This window comes from Pseudopipra pipra, chromosome 19, assembly GCF_036250125.1.
Source record: "Pseudopipra pipra isolate bDixPip1 chromosome 19, bDixPip1.hap1, whole genome shotgun sequence".
NCBI classification, from domain to species: Eukaryota; Metazoa; Chordata; class Aves; order Passeriformes; family Pipridae; genus Pseudopipra; species Pseudopipra pipra.
In genome coordinates, this window is record NC_087567.1 from 11953509 (window position 1) to 11972743 (window position 19235).

Sequence of the window (19235 nt, forward strand, 5' to 3'; positions counted from 1 at the left end):
ACGTTGTGCATAAGCACCTACAAGAGGAAAAATCCTGGTGCCAACAAATACCTTACATGAGTAGAGGAAGAAAGAAAGAAAGAAAGAAAGGAGAGCACTTGACCATGAAAGAGAAACGATTCAACCCTCATCTCAGAGGGCTGAGACACAGACACCTCAGAGGAGCAGAGCTGTGTGACCCAGTGACACTGTGCAGCCTGAGACACGCAGAAGGTCAGAGAGGATGAACCAACGGTCTCCTCTGGCCTTCACATTTATTCTCCTCAGAGACAGCACAGACAACAGCCTGGCCAAAGCACAGTCAGTGAAGAACAGCAATGTTCCACCAGCAGTCTTGCTCTTCCAGAGCCCAGGACTTTGTTTTTGCAGGCTGAAAAAAGTAATTCAAATTTTTTCATACCAGAGCTGAACAAACTTCTCAAATGAGAAGAAACCAGAGGACCAACAGGCAACCTGATTTCTGTGATGGAAGAGCCCAAGTGGCAGCCTGCTGGGACTCAGGATCAACACACACACACATCTAGGAACACAAGTGGCTGTGAACTGCTGTTCGCTGTCCTGAGTTTCTGCCTTCATCCTGACCAGCTTTTCTAAATAAGCTTTTCAATGTTTATTTGCTCCTCGTAAAAACAAAGACAAGAAAAAATGAAGAAAAAACCCCAATCACCCAACAAACCTAGACCAGCAGACTCAGCCCTAGGCTGCCTTATCAATAATCAGATATACAGTGTAAAATATACAGCCTGGCACTCCCAAGCACAGCTTTCCTCCTTGTGAGAAAGTAACAGGAATAGGGTGAGAAAGTTTCACAAACATGCACCAACACAGTAAGACATTCTATGGATTTAATCCTAATTTAACTAAACTTCCCTCCTGTAACAAGTTTTTAAATATTTAAAGTACCAACACAAACAGAGGAAGTTTCTCTATGGCCACTCACCCCTGATGTGCAGCAGCACCATTCCTGTGCAGGGTCAGATGCAGCACATTCCCTTGGATAAATACTGTTCTAAACCAGCTAGAAATTAACATCTTATAAAAAATTCCTGTCTGTCTCAGTATCAGAGGAAAAATATACATCTCTGCAGCAGTGTTTGCTAATGGATCCCCCGGAGCGAGCGCAGGGAACACGAGGCCACACAGTGCTCTGGTGAGGATTCCCCGTCAATATTTGCGTTGCAGAACACCCTCTGCAGCAAAGCAGAGCTCCCCAAGCCACGGGGTGTCAGTTGGAAACCAAAGGGATCCTTGCTGAGCTTCCCCAAGAAGCCAAATGCTTGGCTTACACCACGTGGTGGCAACTTCCAAGGCAGTTCTCAGACATCAGGAGGAATTTCTTCACTGAAAGGGTGGTCAGGCCTTGGCAGGGGCTGCCCAGGGAGTCCCCACCCCTGGAGGTGTCCAAGGAACGCCTGGATGTGGCACTCAGGGCTCTGAGCTGGGGGACAAGGTGGGGATTGGGCACAGGTTGGACTCCATGAGCTCAAAGGTCTTTTCCAGCCTCAGTGCTTCTGTGTGAAATCTCCTGAACTGGCAAGAGCTGCTTAGACAGGATCACCACAGCTACTGTGCTAAGAGACAACCCCCTCCCAGCACAGGATCACAGGGATGATCCAGGTGTGCTGTGCCTGGGCTGCTGAAACCTTGGCAAAGTACTGGAGAAAGACAAAGCGTTTGAGGTTCTCCCCTGCCTTGCTGGAGAGCTGCAAAGCCTCGCCCGTGTGCAATCCTGGCAGCTCTGTGAGCATATGAAAGGAGTGTTGCCATGAAAACCATGCCTTTGAGCAGGATCTTCACTCTGCATTCACAACAGGCTCTGCCTGCACTACACAGACTCCAAAACAACGGTGATGAAACGAGACACTCCACTGCAATCAAACCTGTTTGACTGCAGAAGAGAAACTTTGCAGAGTAACATCTTCAAAAGCAAAGTTCCTCCTCAGCGCAGGCACCACTGAGGGATGTCCCCAGGGGCAGGGTGGCACAGCAGCCCTGCTACACCAGGGCCAATGGCACTTCCTGACACACACTGAAACAAGCTCTGACGTCTTGCACTGAATTTTCTAGAAGAAAATCAAGGGGCTGAACCTAACCTAGGTCTGAAGGCAACCTAGGAATTATTGTCTTCCCACTAGAAATAAAATAATGAATATTTAAAAAAAGGCAGCGGTATTTCAGAGCTTGGACCAGCACATGGTTGATAAAATATCTGCAAAGACACCTCCCCAGTGTCTGTGGTGCCCCAGCCCAGCCATGGCCCTGTCACAGCACGGCTGTCACTCTGCCTGCCACCACCATCACTCACTTGCCCAAGAGCAACAGGATCATCCCTGTCCAGTCCTGCTGAAAATAACATCTCTGTTCCTTCCACCAAATGCCTTTCTCCACCTGGTTGTGAATCCTGGTGGGTTCTGCCAAGCCACAGACTGCCTGCTAAGTGGCCCCACCAGAAGCAGGATCAGCTCTCAGGGCTTTTTTTTTTTTTCCCCTTCTCAGGGAATTTTTGTTTAGAGAATTCCCTCCTTCTGCACCATAGACCCCCATCTAAAAAATCCCAGGAAAGCAATATACCATTCCTGATCCCCTGAGAACAGGATTTCAGGAGAGGTAGGCCAATGCAGCAATAGAGATTAAAGCACCCTTGTACATCCCCCATTCCTGGCACCCTGCTTTGTATTTCAATTACCAATGGATTCATAAACCATACTTTAGGGGTTTTTCCAAAATTTTTAAAGAGTAGAACAAAGCCCAGTTCATGTCACTCAGCAGCCACACCCCCAGCACAGATGGTTTGAAGTCTTGGGATCAAAGAGAAAAGTCCACCCAAGGCAGCAGGAACATGAACAGCAACGCTGCCAACCAAGAGTCTCATGAAGCAGCAGCCAGAGGGTCCCAAATTCCCAGTCCTCCACCAACATAATTTTCCTTCTCTTTTCCTTTTCACTTCGCTGCCTGGCTCCAGAAAAGATCTTTCTTTCTAAACTAGGGATTATTTTGGCTCCATCTCAGAAGATCAGTGATACAAAGGCACATCAGGATCCACCACACGTTCCTTCATCAGGATGTGGGCTGAGCCTGGATAATTAGAAATTGGAGCCCTTCAGAGAAGGTGCAGCTCAATTTAGCCTCAAAGTCTGCAGCTTAATTGCAATATAAACTCTTTCCCCAGTTCTAAAGACAACTAAATTATAAATTACAATATACACACAGGCAATCCAGGAATTATTCCAGGGCTATCTCAAGATGCAATAAAAATCTGTGTTTTCTATAATTGATATATGGAGAAGATTAAGATGATGAGGTTTAAATATTTGATATCCACGGGAACCTGCTCCTGGCTTGTTTTCCCTGAAGACAGCCTGGAACACACACACGTGTGCTGTGGCACCAACCAGCACAGACCAAGAATATTGAAGAGAAGCCTATTTGTGCCAGTAAACCTTTACTTAAAGATTATTTAACCCTCAGCAGCACATCTGAGTGCTCTGTGAGGGTGACTCTGAGTCTCCTGGCTCAGACCTTCATTGACCTCACCATATGTCCTCTGATGAGAGACACTCTTGTAGCAATATGCTAATTGCAATTAACATAACAGAGTCCTTGTTCTGACCACATTTATGCAGTGGCTGAAGCTGACCTCAGTCCAGGCTGGTGCTGAGCCCTCCTGTCAGCACACCTCTGGCACACAGGCACAGCAGGGTTAACCCCAGGCAGATTCCCTCCCTGCTTCCCATCTCCTTACAACCAACAGAGACCCAAACCCCAGCACATTTTCACCACAGCTTTCAAAGGAAATTATATACCCAGGGGTGGATCTTCTCCTCAACTGGTGTGCCTCTGAAAACCACTCTGACACTCCCTCTGAGAGACAGGGTCTGCCTCTGCTCTTTTAGCTGTAAACTGAAATTTTTGATATTTTGGTCCGATGAGGGTCTCTGAAATACAGCTTTACACAAATCATCCCTTATGCTCCCCAGCTGAGAGGAGAAAATCCAATTTTCCCATATAAAATTAGTGTGATGAACACCTGGACTGTACTGATGAGCCTGGCTGGTCCAACTCAGCTGTGTGGAAGGGCTGGCAGCACTGACAGGCACTTGTCACCCAGATTCCTGTTCTCCCAACCCCTGTCAGGACACCCTTTAGTGCTGCAGTTTGATCTCAGCCAAACATAGAACTGCACCCTGGACATCCCTGTGTCACAAGAGTTCTAATTAACCCCAACAACAGTGTTTCTACAGTCAGGATTTCTCTGAATTGAATAATGATTTTTAATTAATCACTCCCAGTTTGTGTGTGTATCAGTGCTCCAAGAACAGGGCATTCAAAACAATCCTCAGGGAGCACAGGGCTCCTGCATCCAGTGGCTGCACACCCCTGCTGCCCTGTCTTTAAAAACAAACCAAAAAGTCTTCAAAACCAGCAAAGACTACAGAGAACAATTATTATTAATATCTCAAAATCTCCCTTGCTTGCATAAACTGAAGCAGAGTTTGAAGAACAGTTGTCCTGGATAATCACTTTGCCTCAGCTGCCAGACAACCAGGAATTATGCTCCAATATCACTTGGAAAAAAGGATTATAACGTGTTTCAGTGGTGCTAAATCTGAGATCCACCATCCCTGTCAGACAGAGAACAGGGGGACAGCACAGTGACAAGCGACAAATGATTTCTGGTTGTTTTGCTGTCCCTCAGTTGGGTTTGGGGACGTGGCTGTAGAACTTAACCCTCCCCTGGGCAAACCCTCCCCTACACCAGCCACACACTGGGCTCTCCAGGAGCAATCCCAACCTGTGCCTGCAGAGGCCATTTCCTGCCTGGTCCAGGCTGGCAGCACATTCCAGAGCATGGAATGTGCCGAGCTGAGCCCGGAACAGCCGGATCTCCCCCCAGTAGCTCCCTATTTCCATGGCCACTGCTGTTTCAGCACCACAATTACTGCAGGTGCAGACTCTGAACAGCTTCCCAAAGAAATTTCCTCACAGACAAACAAGAGAAATGCAAGAAATAATGAGGAACTAAGGAGCAACAGGGAAAAAAGAAAATATGTACAAAATTTGGCTTACTTCTCTATTAAATCCAGCGTGACTCCTGGCACCAGCCTGACACTCTTCTGCATGCAGAACCTGGGGAGAGAGTAAAATAAAACACACTAATTGACTGTTTAATGACAAGGTTCTGTGGAGAGAATGTGGAAGGAGGTTTCTTTATTGCACTGTTTCTGCTTTTAAAATGGTGTTTGGGTAGGGAACTTTGGCACGGCATAATGAGACCCAAACAAGGCCCTCAGTGTTTGTCACACTCGTGATTATGCGGCGATTTCCATCGTCAGGTGTCAAAACTGGGGTATTGTAACTGTCACGGTGACAAGTTTTCCAACACAGAGCGGGGGAAAAGGGCTCCCAGGCATCCAGCACGGTCTCCCGGGAGCAGCACAACGACACGAGCGCTGGGGAGGATTATGCTGCTGGAATAATGATCAGCGTTGGCTGGGTTCCCCTGAAGAGATGTGGCACTGCAGGCAGGGAAGGGAGAAAGGGAGGGAACGGGAGGGATGTGTCAGGTTCAGACACCTCCGTTATTTAATTAAAAAAACTGCTGACTCCATTTCCTCAGCTTTACAAATCCCACTGCTCCAGGAACACCGGCCCGGGAAACGCCGAGTCCTGTCAGTACCACTCGCTGTGCCTGGAAAATCCCAAAAGCTGCCGAACCCAAGTGTGTGTGGGAAGGAGAGATGGCTGCTGGCCCAGATTCCCAGCACCCTTCCCCTCCTGCAGACCTCCCTGGGAGTGCAGAGGGCAGAGTGGGAACAACAGCTCTGGGACGGAAATCCAGCAACTTCAACTCGAGAAATGACTTCCTCAGTGACAGCACCACATTCCCAGCCCATCAGCCCAGTCTTTCAGAAATCCACTCTCTGTTGTTCAAGGAAGAATCTTCCCCTCAGTGTAATCTCAGTTGACATTTACCCCAGCACTGCACTCATCACACAGTTCTGTGAGGGACCAGGAGGCTCTGTGGGACCAGGAGGGCTCCATGGGCAGTCCCGGACCAGGAGGGCTCTCCTGCCCAGCAATCCCACCTCCTGCATCCAGCTGCTGCAGCAGGAGCCTCACCTCACCAGAGCCACATCACCCACGTCCAAAAGCCTCTTCCCCAGGCAAAGGAGAGAACAATTACTTATTAAGGACAAGATGTGCAGAGCCCATTTCCGAAACCTTGAGGCCCCTCCGGTTTTTCTGTGGCATTCCCTGCCAGCAGGGCATCCCTTGCTGCCAAGGCAAGGACGGGGATAGGCTCTGGAAAGCTCAGTGGTCCCCAGGCTGCTTTCCTGACGTCTGCGTCATCCAGCACAGAAAGGAGCCCTAAAGAACCCGTGAACCTGCAGTGGGATCCCTCTGCAATCTGCTGAAATATAAAATTCTTACGACAGTGCATTACAGAACCAGGCGGGGAAACTCCCTCCTAAACACAGCCACAGGCAGAACTGGGTCACTGGGATCAGCCTGGAGCCTCCCTGCACACGGGGGGTGCTGGAAGACTTTAACTCCTCTCGCTGCCTCCACATCATGACGTGTCTGGAAGGACTGTGAGAGCAGCACAGCTCTGCCCTGTCACACACTGGCTGTCTCTAAAGAAGTGTGTCCCTGGAAGTGTCCAGGGGCAGCCTGGACAGGGCTGGGACCAACCTGGTCTAGTGGAAGGTGTCCCCGTCCGTGGTAGGGAGCTGGAATGAGATGGGCTTTAAGGTCCTTTCCAACCCAAACCATCCCATGATTCCATGTCTCTGTTGCAGCCAAAGCTCTCCCCACTGCCCTGGATATTTGGAAACAGAGCAGTCCATGAAACTCCCACTGAAGCAGGAGCAGCCTCTGCGCCGCCTCTCCAGCAAGCACTGACTGCCAAGAAAATGTACTCGTAAACAAAATGTTCCTCCGCCTGTGTCTGCACCCCCTTCATGGCTGCACACGTGGTGTCTCGCCTGGGGGCTGTGTCACTGTCACAGGCAGCAGGTAACACACTGGGGCTGCACAGGAACAGGCAGGGAACAGCAGCACTGAAGGAAACCCAGAAACGAGGGTGCAGTTGGTTCTCCTGTGACTTTGAAACTCAGGGTAATCTGTCTAAATCAGTGTGGGACAGAGGATTGGTCGAGTCAGCCCCCAAAATCTCAAGCCAAAATGCAAAATAAGTATGTTAGAAAAAACAACCAAAACACTTTAAATGTTTGTTTGAACTGACCCAACAGAACATCAGCTGCACAGCTCCCATCCTCTCCCCTGTCCTTCTGTTATGGGTGTTCTGGAGTACAAACTGCACATCTCAAATTCCCCAGGCTGAGCAGCTCCCAAAAGTTTGGTTTCTTGTTGTTTGGGGTGTTTCCAGCACTTTTCAGGAGCCCTCTCACTGTTTATGAGCAGGATTTCACATTTCAAAGCCCCATTTGAAGCCAACCCAGACCAGCGCAGCCTTCGCTCCAACACGTGGAATTCCGGATCTATAACTGCAGCTTATTAACACCTTCCAGGACTGATGGAAACACAAGCACATGACTCACCATTGAGCACGACTTCCAGTGGAGCTGCTTTTGCTTTAGACAACGTGAAACACTCAGATCTGCGTAAAACAGGGCACCAAACACTCTGATTCCTGCCCGTTTCCTCAATATCCGCGTTTGCTTCCCGACAGTGCCATCCGTCAGGATTAACAATCCATGCAGCTCAGCTCCAGGCTCGCCTCACACAGAGCTTTATATAGTCACAAGATATATTTGGAATACGTCAGCTCACAGCAGTCACTACACACCAGGACAATCAGCAGCCAGGTAGCCAAGATCCACACTCCAGGTTCCTGGAATGGCAGACTGGCATCAGGAGTGTCACACACCACACCCAGAAGGGCACAGCTGACCTGGGTTTCTCTCCCCAGCATCAATTTTTCTTCCCCTGAAATGAGACTGAAGTGGCTGCAGCTGCAACTCTGGCTGATGAGGGATCTTGTCCATCAGTTACCACAGAGCAAAAATGGGATGGATAAACATTTATTCGCCAAACTTTCACTTGCCCATAAATTCCATATATGAAACGTCATTAGAGTATCAGTCCAGAATTGCAAAAAAGTTGTATTTCAAAGCAATTCCTTTCAGGAAAAGGGCTGGACTGAAGGAAAAGGGAAGTTCTAAGGGCAAAGGTTTTTGTGTTTATTTTTGGTTAACTGCTTTAGGGCATCAACATACAGTTTGGATCAAACTCTTGGAATGCAGCAGAGGATCTGGCTTTGCATACATTGTGTTTAACATTGGTGAAAAACAATGTTCCACAAGCAGTACTTATTACTTACAGGATAAACCCACACCTGCAATAATGACAATCAACTGGGAGCACAATCTTCATCGGAGAACAGAGGAGGGATTTCTGTGCATGCAGTGAGTGACACAGTCACTGGATTAGGTGGCAGGAAATGCTTCCCCACCCAGGAGTTAACATGGCACCTTCCAGCATCAGCCCCTGAGCAGCTGAGGGTGATGGTTTTAAATCCTTCCCCCGAGCCACAGTTCTCCAAACGTGCTCCCTGTCAAACACAGACGCAGCCCAGAGAATCTGTCGTGCCCACACCAGGTGTAGCTGTGCTGAGAACCTGCCCTGCTCACCCCCTCAGCACGTTCCCATGGAGATGAAGGAACAGAAAATTCCTGAACAGATCATAATATCTGAAAAAAAACCCCTTCTTAGTACATCTAACAAACAAAACCCACCGAAAAAACCTGTCTTACAGAGCCCCAGCATTTTCACTTTAAATCTGGCAGAAACTGTCAAGTTTGGTAACTGAAGGGAAGGAGAACCCTGAAACCAATCCCTTCCACTTCACTTCTGAAGCTCCAATTTGCCATGAACTAGTTCATCTCCAACAGGCACCAAAGCCCATGTGAGGGATCCTCACGAAATTTAATGAATAAAAGTAGTTCCCTGAAGCCATATTTTCGTGCTTACAAAACAGTATTTCTCAAAGTTCCCATAGGGAATTTTGTCAGTGTTTAAAAGCTTCCATGAGAAAACACCTTGGGAGCTCATGACATCAAAAACAGGATAAAAAACCCAACAAGGTTTTGTGCTGCTCCTCACAGGAGCAAAGAGAGCCAAAGGCACCACGTACCCAAACCAGAACCTGGCCAAATGAACTCATTCAGTTTGCTGCTAATATGAAACAGAAAGAGTACAAAGAATTGTAATTTATTACAAACATCTCCAAAAGGCAGCAAATAACTCCTCACCAGCATGTGCAGTGTCCAAAGGCTTCTGCCTGTTCTAACCCCGTCCAGCAAATGCCCTGAAGTTTTTCCATTCTGGACCTGACACAGCCTTGAGGATCAGGTGAGATGTGCCCAAGGGAACAGACCACCAGAGCTCTGCACAGCCTGGGGGCACTGGACTGCCCCCCTGGCACCACAGGCCTTTGTGGCCCCTGTTGGTGGGTAAAATACTGCTCTTGGAAAGCTCCTGCTCCCTGTAGCAGCCTTTTCTAACTTTCTGCCTAATTAATTTGGTTTGTCATTCCAGAACGTCTTTCCTGGGTTTATCGTTCCCCTCCTTCCACTCCAGCACTATTTAATGCTGCTGCATTATTTACAGCAACTGCAATATGTGGAAGATGATTTGTGCAAAGGACAGTTTACAACAAGTTGTACTGCACTATGTACTATTGCTGCTCTCTGAGGAAGCAGATATTTAATTCCCAGAACAGTAAATCCCTTAATCTGAGCAAACCCAGATACTGAGTTGAAAACTAAAATGCAGTAAGTAGCAGACAACAATATTTTCACCTTTCTAGTCGTGATTAATAAGCTGCTGTCCCAAATGCACAGCTCAAACCCTGCGACTCAACCCTGCAAGGGAAGCTCAGGTCAGATGAAGTGTCTGGATTCACAAATCCCCCCGTCCTGCTGCGAGCCCCACACCCCCTGTGAGCCCTCACTCACCAGCGAAGGGCGATCTTGATGGGGGTGGTGAGGCAGGAGGTGAACAGGTCGGCTGGCAGGTCGGGGATCATGGGCAGCAGCTCGTTGGCCTCGCAGGCTGCCAGCTGGATGCAGTTCTTCATGGAGGGGGGCAGCGGCATCTGCGCCAGGGGGTGGTTGGGGTTGATGGCAGCCACCTGCAGGGAGCAAGGAAACCCCCCGGGGGAGGCAGGGAGGGTCATTTCTACAGCACCAGAACCTGGGAGGAGCTGCCAGTGCCCCATGGAGCTCTGGGTTCAGAGAAGTTAAGGAATAACGTAGCACCAGCCACAGCTTTCACTCATATAATTAACAAAATTCAACTGTTAAGTATTTAATCTGTCCAAACATCAGTCTATAAAGAAGAAATACTCTATATACCAATACTGCCATTTTCCAAAACCACAGTGATGCTCCTATTTAAAATTTTGGCTAAGAATATGATTTTTGAGGCTAATAATTCACAGAATGAAAACATAAATAATCTTTCCAGTGCCTTTCTGAACCAGGTAAACAAAGTAAACACTTCAACCACCCAAAATTTTGCTCTCTGGCACTCAGAAGTTCCTAAAGGAAGAGGGGATGCAGTGTAACACCTCACTGCCCATTGCTGTAGGAGTCAGAAAGCAAAGCACCACCACAGTGACCCATGAGCTATGTTACCAAAGCTGACAGAAGCACATTTTTCCAAAGACCAGCCCTCCAGCCAGCTCAGTATGGGGATACAGTCGACTGATAAACTCATTCTTTACCATCCTTACACATGAAACACTCTGTCTGTGTGAGGAGGGAATCCATTTGGTGCCTCAGAGGGTCAAAAGGGAACAGAACATTGTGTGACAGTCCCAGGGCCTGGCACAGCCACACACCTCCCACCTGGCAAAGCAACCTGACAAGCCAGGGAGAAGTTTCTGCACCCTTTCAAGTGTTTTGATTCTTTAAACATAATTTTTTCCATTCTAATCCCAGGGGCAGCACTGACACACTTCGGCTTTTTCCAGTTGTCTAAATTAGCTGGGACCTGTCTCTGCTCCCAGCTGAGCTGAGCTGCTTCCAGCAGAGTACACCTACCTGGGGGAATGAAGGCACCCTCAAGCCATCACTCTCAATAAAACTGAAGCTCTATCATGGAATCATGGAATGGTTTGGGTTGGTAAGGACCTTACAGATCGTTTTGTCCCAACCCCCTGTATGCCAACAACTAAATAAAAGGTAATTAAAATCCTGCAAAGCTCTTTCATTTGAGGAGAAAGGTTTGAGAGACAGCGTGGGAAAGCATTAGCTCTTCACAGATGTATAAAAACAAAGCAGTCAAACTGCTTAGCTGTGGCTGTTCACTCCTTGAAGAAAGCCCTGCCCTTGGGGCATCCCTAGGAAGGGCTCTTAGGGGGAAGCACATTTGGAGAGATTTTCAGCTCTCTGAGCACTCTGAAACACTCAGGGTGTTAGTCACAGTCTGGTGGTGCCCCTCAGGTCTGAAGGGGAGCAGCTCAGGCTCCAGGACCTGCTCAACTCCAGCTTCTCCCCAGTATGATGAACCACAGAAACTGGACCCACACACTGGAAGTATTTGGAGATTAATTAACAACCTATCAACAACCATAAATGAACAATGGGAGCAGCCAGCAACTACAGACTTGTCAGGCTGCTCAGGACAGTGACAGGACACAGCTTTCCTGTACAGGTCAAAAAAAAGGAGAGGAAAAAAAGAGGGTTGAGTAAAGCCCACGATGAACAGTTATTTTTGCATCCTTAGAGCATCCACTGGCCTCAGACTTTCTACACTGCTTGGCTCTCTCATAAACACAACTTTTTATTAGGGCAAGATAAGGAATCAAAAGATCAGAATCCCTCTGGCAGATTAAGAGAACAGCAAACTGCTTTGATCTCCTTGCAGGAAGATGAGGAACAATTATCCTGATCACTCTGGCAGCCCCTCTGGAGCACCAGTTCCAGCTTCACTTCACTTTTCATGAATTTGAACAATTTGATAATTTATAATTTTCCAAATGAATTCCCATCCACGCTCTGCAGGACGCCCTGAGCTCTCTGCTCTCTCTGGTGCCACGTCTCTGCTTTCTATTAATCACGAGCAGGTACCTCAGTCACTCATCACAGTTAATGAAATCTAAAGACAGAACGAAAAGCTGCCACACAAGCCTGAAAGTATTTTCATAATCATATTAATTGGTAGTTTTAACCTGTGCTGCAAGAGCAGAAATACTGAAGTGCCAAGAACAGTCACCACAAAAGCCCCTCCAAAAACTGGAATTTGGAAGGAAAGGAGTTATAGCCAGGGATACTGTTACCATCTGCTTGGAGGCTGTATTTGTGACAGTCAGCTGCTTGATTAATTAACATTCCTTCCTTGAAGTTTTGGGGTTTTTTTCATATAGTACCTCAGAGCTGTGAGAGTTTAAGAAGTGACCCTTTACAAATGTCCTCTCCCAGGAAGCTGAAGGCAGCAGGGGGGTCTGGCAGGTGGGAGTCTGCACAAAAAATTCAACTCCTTCCCTTCCACTTTGCATTTCAGATTTACTTCAATGAATTTATTACTAATTCCATTTGTAACCAAAGACAGCTTTTCAGTGGGAACACATTCAGCTTCAGCACTCTGTGGAACTGGAACCACCACAGGACAATCCCTCCGGATGAGGTTTTTGTTGTTTCACATTTTCTCATTCACTTTAACAGCACAAAACCATAACTGCACCCAAATACAGCCCCAGAAACCAGGCTTTTGTAACCAAAATAAATGTCTCGTTCACCTCAGCATTCACTGCAGCACAAAAGACCATTAGGGTCCAAATTGATTCTATTAACGTTAACATTTAATTAGTGCTTGTATTAAAAACCATTCCAAGTTTAATGGGATAGCAAACTGAACCAGAAAGATTGGAGTGGCAAAGCCATTTGCAAATTAATTTGCCTTCCAACATGGTTTTAAACACATTTTTCAGTGTATACAGCAAAGCAAGCTTGAAGTTCATTTGTGTTCACTGAACACCACCAAAGCTGTGCAGCCTGTGCTCTCACCTCCAGCTCCTGCTCCCTCTGTAGTGCAAATTGCTTGAAGGACTTGACAATAAGGCCGGCGTTGGAGCAGTCGTAGACGAAGATGGAGGGACTCCCCATCCAGGTCTGCAGGTCGTATATGGAGAGTGGGATGTACTGAGTGTAGTTCTGTGGGAGAAAAACACCCACTCCAGTCACCATGAGGCAGAGAAACAACAGAACTTGAACTGGTGAGATAATAAAACACACCCATAAATTTCCAATTCTGAAATCCCCAAATAAAACCTACATTGACCATATTAATCAATTCAAGTATCAGGCAATAGCTACCAAAAAGTAGGACTGGGAACCCGAGTCAACACTAACAACGAGCAGATTTTATTGTGGCATTGTTTGAAACATTCAACTCCAAACTAAAAGCCCAAAACTCCACCAGGCATTTTCAGTATTAGGTATTTAGAGCTCTGATTTGTGCTAACAACTCCAAACAGCATTTAATAGTCCAATTTTATCCCAAATTTCTGCAACACTGATAAAGGATGCAAACCAGCTGTCTTTAATTTAACATCAAACATCCTAAACTGAAAAGCCCATCAATAAATCAAGAAGGATAATTAAGCCCCTGCAGCCCATCAGCCCTACCCTGCCTGAGCTTAACGAGATGCTTCATAATTTTATTACAGCTTTAACTTCTGTGCAACTTTCTGAATTATCCAATAAAATTAAAACCAACAAAGCTCCCTTCGACAGAGCGAAGTACCCACAGTCCCCCTTCTGTAAATAGGAAGGATTTTGTTCTGTGTCTCCCATTTTAACACCCCCAAATAACCGGGGGCAAGAGCATAAAAATCAGACATTTAAAACCAGCTGTGAAGGGCCAACCCTGAACTAATTGAGCTGAAAATATAAACCAGAGCGGATTTCTGCCTGCAAAGAGTCACCACCAAACACCCAGTGGCTGCCAGCAAGATCCTTCCCAGCTGCAGGGACAGGACAACCTGGCGTTCCTACAGCCCTGAGCTTGGCCCAAAACCCTCAGGAAAAGCTGTGGTGTTCCTATTAACATCAGCAGAATGATGGATGGGATCATAACTCCCATTTAAATTCAAAAGACTTAAAATAGCTGTAATAAAACCAGTAAACTTTTACAAAAATCAAATTTTCAAGGACACGTATCAGTGTCGATAAAGACAAAAGGGATCATAAACCATATGTTACGTAAGGTGGGGAAGGGTAAGGCACTTCCAAACCCAGTTTTGCCCATATATAACAGTTTCAGTTGTTTTATTAAAATTAACAGGAGAAATTGTTTATAAAAGCCACAGTTTTTGGGAGTTGGGAGCTCTGCAGATCACTGCAGGATGGAAATGATGCATGAACAGCTCCTCTACAGCACAGACCTTTCTTAAGGTCATTCCTCCCGTGAAGCACATTCCAACCACAGGAAGTTACACATAAAATACCTGCTCTGACACATCCAATCAACGACATTTTATGGGCATGAATTGTTTTAAATTCATATTTCTAATGCATCTGGCTCTAGCCAAGACTGGATTATAGCTCTGATTAATATTGTGGTATTTCCAACCAGGAGAATTTTATATTCCAACTTTACTGTGGGGGTCACATAAAACATCAACATTTGCTAATGATATGTAAATGAGCTAATTTGAAGAAAAAAGGAGTGTTAACTAAGAGTTTTGCAGCGTGGTTGTTCAGGGTGATGCTTTGATGCTGCCTGGGCAGACGCTGGGCTGGGCAGAACTCGGCCGGATGGTTTGTTCCCTGACTTTGGTTTGTAGGGAGAAGTTCCTGCTCTGCTCCCACTGCTCCCACCATCCCTCTGTGCCTCTTCACGGGAACGACACAACAAACAGCCCAACTGGGAACGGGCTGGGAACAGATTTCACCACCACTGGCTGGTGAGCCCAGAAGGCAGCTGCTCTCAACAGAACCCCCCAAGAACTCGGAGCAGGAGGCAGAGGCAGCAGCTGGGCCCCACCTTGTTGAAGACCCAGATCTCCCCGTTGACGGTGGGCCGGGGCACGCCGTGCCCGTTGTAGTGGAACAGCACCCGCTCCTCCTTGGCGTTGCGCCGCAGGGACGTGCACAGCTTCTTCACCTCGTCCACCGTCGGGTCCAGGCTCTGCTTGTACCTGGCCTGGGGCACAGAACAGAGAACCCCTCAGCTGTGGGAAACAACCACTTCACATACTGGGGGCCATAGGAATGTGCACAGAAACTGTTTACTCCGGGAGAAGAAAACATTTCAGTAGAGCTGAATAAACAAAGTATGTCTGCGATGGTGTGTGGGCCTGTGCACACCAACAACACGGGTTTGTTTGAGGGAGTTTATCACAGCTCCCAACTCTGATCCATTTCACTCAGCAATTATTAATATTCAAAAAGCCTTGGGAAGGAGAAATCTGTTGCAACATTGGCCAGACTCAAAACTAACCCCTCATGATGACTGGCAACCAGTGACAGGACCTGAGTCCTGTACAAACCCTGCCATTAGAAGCCTGTTTATAAACCAAACTAAGGCCTCAGAAGTTTGGGCTTTTTAGGTTTTCCTCTATGACAGGGAAAGATAAGAAAGTCTTAAAATATCAAGGTAAAAGAGGATCAAGCACTTTAATGTAGAAATGGTTTGTTTATCTATGAAGCTTGAAAAGCAGATAACGGTGCTGCTCAATTAACAGTGAGCATCCCCAGCCAACAGGGAAGAGGGACACAAGGAATGGCAGCACTTAATGATTGCAACAATGGAGAAAAGCAAGCAAAAGGAGGAAAAATATAAAGCAAGAAGCAGTGATGTGACACCCTCATCCTTCTCAGGAACCTTGGCACTCAGGAGAGCGAAGAGGCCACATTAATCTTCCCACGGATCCTCCACCTCCTCTCTCCACTCAGTGTTGTGATGAAGACGCTGATTTGCAAAAATGTGCCCCTTAAATCCTAGCCTGCCTGTTGGCAGCTTTACCAGCCACCAGAACCAGAGTGCTGGGGGATTTTTCAGCTTTTTTTCCACAGGAGAACCCACTCATTCGAGCCCTCCTCGTGTCCCTCGCGCACCAATATTAAACACAGCTCACAATTAATGGAGGGGCATTCATACTCTGAAACTAAAGTCTGCAGATCTAAATATCCAAACTGCAAACAGATCGTCTGGGCCCAGAGAAACATGAGGATGAGAAGAATGGAAAGGAGAGGAGGGAGCCTGAAAACAGCACGGTCTTAGTGCCACCATCAGCTCAGGACTCTCAGGTGTGAGCTTATGACACATCTTTCACGCACATATGACAAGAACCAGGCACTTGAGTTTCACATGTGACAGCAGCTCACCTGTGGTGTAGGAGAATTCACCCATTCCACAATTTCTCTTTCCTTTCCCAGCACAAAGAATCATTTTTAAACTCAGTTTTAGTTCTCGTGCAAACATTTTGCATTTCAGCATCACTACCCTGTACATGAACCCTTTGCTTTTGTCATCTTCCTCTCTTTCCTTCCTTCCTTATTCCTTTGCCTTCCCTGGAAGGCACTGCATTCCCTCCCCTCCACTTCCCAGCAGGGGCTTCCCAGCAGTACTTAGTGCAAGAGGTAACAGAGAGCCCAACCAAAACCCCAAAAGGTCTGTGGGGCTTAATCTCAGTGACTTCTGTTGAAATCCCAGACACACAGCCAGGCCTTGGGTGCTGTTTCCCCCTGTTTTTATGAGCTGTTGACCAGTTCCTGGCTGTTGCTGCACCTGAACACCCTCCCTGCCCTCCATCACGTGCTGATGACAGATATTTCCAGGAGTTTGGCAAGGAGTCTGTGCTTCCTGATGCCATCAGCAGCCCAGAGGCTGCAGCCCTCGCCTCCTGCAGCTGCTGCCCGGCTGTGTCTGCTCTCCCAGCGATGGAGCAGCCGGGCAGAGCTGGCAGAGATGACAGAGCTGGCAGAGATGACAGAGCTGGCAGAGCTGGCAGAGCCACGGCCAGAGCACCCTGACAGACAAGCAGGAAAGTGCTGACGGTGATGGCAGCTGGGAATGTGATTTCCTGGTCACCTCAGTGTCTCGCTGAAGAGCTCCTGTCAAAGGCAATAACGTTGTGCCGGCCTGATCCAGATGATCCTCATTATTCTGCTCACACAGGCAAAATTAAAAGTTTTGCTTGTTTATTGCCACACTTTTACGAAACACTCATTGGTTTATCCAGCCTTTTCCCTGTGAAGTTGTTACATTACGATGTTAAAAAAAAATTTTAAGACATTTCAACTTCTGGTGTTGAAACTTCTGGATTGATAAAACACTGTATTGACAAATTTGCAGGAAATAGGAGGAGTTTCAATAGAAAGCACTTCTATTGAAGTGGCAACCAAGCCAGGAAAAGAAAACAGTGTGGAGAATCACACCAAATGACTGGCTCTGTGCTTTTGCTGTGGGCATTAACACTGGCCATATTTAATACTTAAATCTGAAGTGAGGTGGCTCTGCCCCAAAGCCCATTGCCTACGGACACACCCTCACACAATCAGTTATTTTTCAAGCATGAAATCACCTTGTAATGACGTGCAGGAAAACCAACACCAGGATGAATTTCAGTAAGCTGAGAAGCCACAGAGCTGGCCTGGACATCACCAGGCACCATCAGCCACACGCAACAAGACCCCCCAGTTCCCACATTCCCATCACATCTCCAGGAGCCACAGAACAAGAAGTATAAACTAAACTAACTCAAGTATTGAATTACTGAGCATCACCTGGAGAAGGTAACAGCATTTGAAACTGTCTGGGTAGCAGGAAAAGGGAAAGCAGGAAGCAGGACCTCAGTCCTTAAAGGAATCCAGAGGAAATCCAGAGCAGGCTGAGCTCTGTGCTGGGCACTTGGTTGGAATAACAATAAACAAACAGAACAATGAACAAACACCTCAGGGAAGAGCCCATTCAGCAACTTTAATGAGGAGTCAGACTTTTTAAATCAAACTCTTATCTTGTAGAGTTTTTTTAAGAAATCAAAGAGTCTGGAGATGAGAGGAAGTATCTCTTTTATATAAACCCATTTGGATTCCCAGAGGATATTTAGCAAGATCTCAACACAAGATTGGGAGGAAAAGTCCATATATAAAGACTTGCTTATGAAACAGGCAGGTGGGGGGAGAATCCTTAATTTTGTCCACAGAGAGAAGTCGCTGGGAAGTTCCAAGAGGATCAGTTTTGTAGCCTGACTCATCAACACTACTAAACACTATGGGAAGGGGCAGCAGGAATATGACTGCCTGGTGGTGGCAGAGGGTGGTCCCAGACCCCTGCAGGCAGACCCTGCCAGGGGACAGGCCCAGCAGTGGTTTGGAAGAGGATTTTCACTACCATTGTTTTACACTCACGAATTCCTTTTCCATTGGCTCCCTCCTCCCGGTGCTCTGTCTCCCTGCAGGATGCCAGGCTGGCCTGCTGCCAGGCCTGCTGCCAGGCCTTCTGAGGGGGAAGCTCTTCTAGTGAAAAACTACAAACTTCACTCATAAACAAAAATACTTTGTTCTTTGGTTCATTCAGAACGGTGATTAATATCTCAGGCCTGCGATTCACCGTGATTTAATTTTAATACTGACTAAACCACAGCTTTTTTCTTGCATCAAAGGAAGATTTAGGATCCTGCATTTGCACTGGCTTTGGAGACACATCAAAGAACAGATGAATTCAGAGCTGTACACGAACACTTATCTTTGCACAACTGCACAATAAACGAACAATCACAGACAAGAACTCTTTCAGGAGCAGCAGAATCAAGCCAAATTTTCTGCTCATTTTGGGGTTTTCTATCACCTTGCAGCCTCCTCCTGAAGGTTTGGCTGTTTTCACTGAATATTTAGGATGAATTTAAATTCTGAATTCTCAACTCTTTTACAAATGGCCCGTCCCAGGTTGCTGGGATGAGCTGGGGGTGCACGATGCAGTCCCACAGCACATGGTTTAACAGCCTGGCTTCCTCAGGAAACCAGTCAAAAACACACTCAGTCTTTGGAATTCATGTAGGAACATGTTCTGCTCTACCCCAGTACAAGCCTTGGTTTAAAATAACCCTTAACTGTATCCCAGAGACACAAACAGCAGCAGGAGCCTGTTGTGTGGTAACTTCAGATAACTCAGCACTGTAAGAAGTGACTGCAATTTATCCCTACTTTCCATCAATCATAAACCCAATTGCCTTAAGCCCAAGCTGATATGGCCACAATAAC

The 19235-nt window shown here is 47.0% G+C and overlaps 1 protein-coding gene across 4 annotated transcripts in view; it reads right to left on the reverse strand.

The window, feature by feature from the left end:
* RPTOR (regulatory associated protein of MTOR complex 1) overlaps nt 1-19235 on the reverse strand; it is a 105329-nt gene that overhangs the window by 63205 nt on the left and 22889 nt on the right. For all 4 annotated transcript variants that reach the window (XM_064676216.1, XM_064676219.1, XM_064676218.1 and 1 more), the window contains exons 4-7: nt 15016-15174; nt 13035-13181; nt 9981-10156; nt 5068-5127 (exon numbers count right to left, since the gene is read on the reverse strand). In XM_064676216.1, the coding sequence (XP_064532286.1) occupies nt 5068-5127; nt 9981-10156; nt 13035-13181; nt 15016-15174 (542 nt within the window). The remainder of the gene's footprint in view (nt 1-5067; nt 5128-9980; nt 10157-13034; nt 13182-15015; nt 15175-19235) is intronic.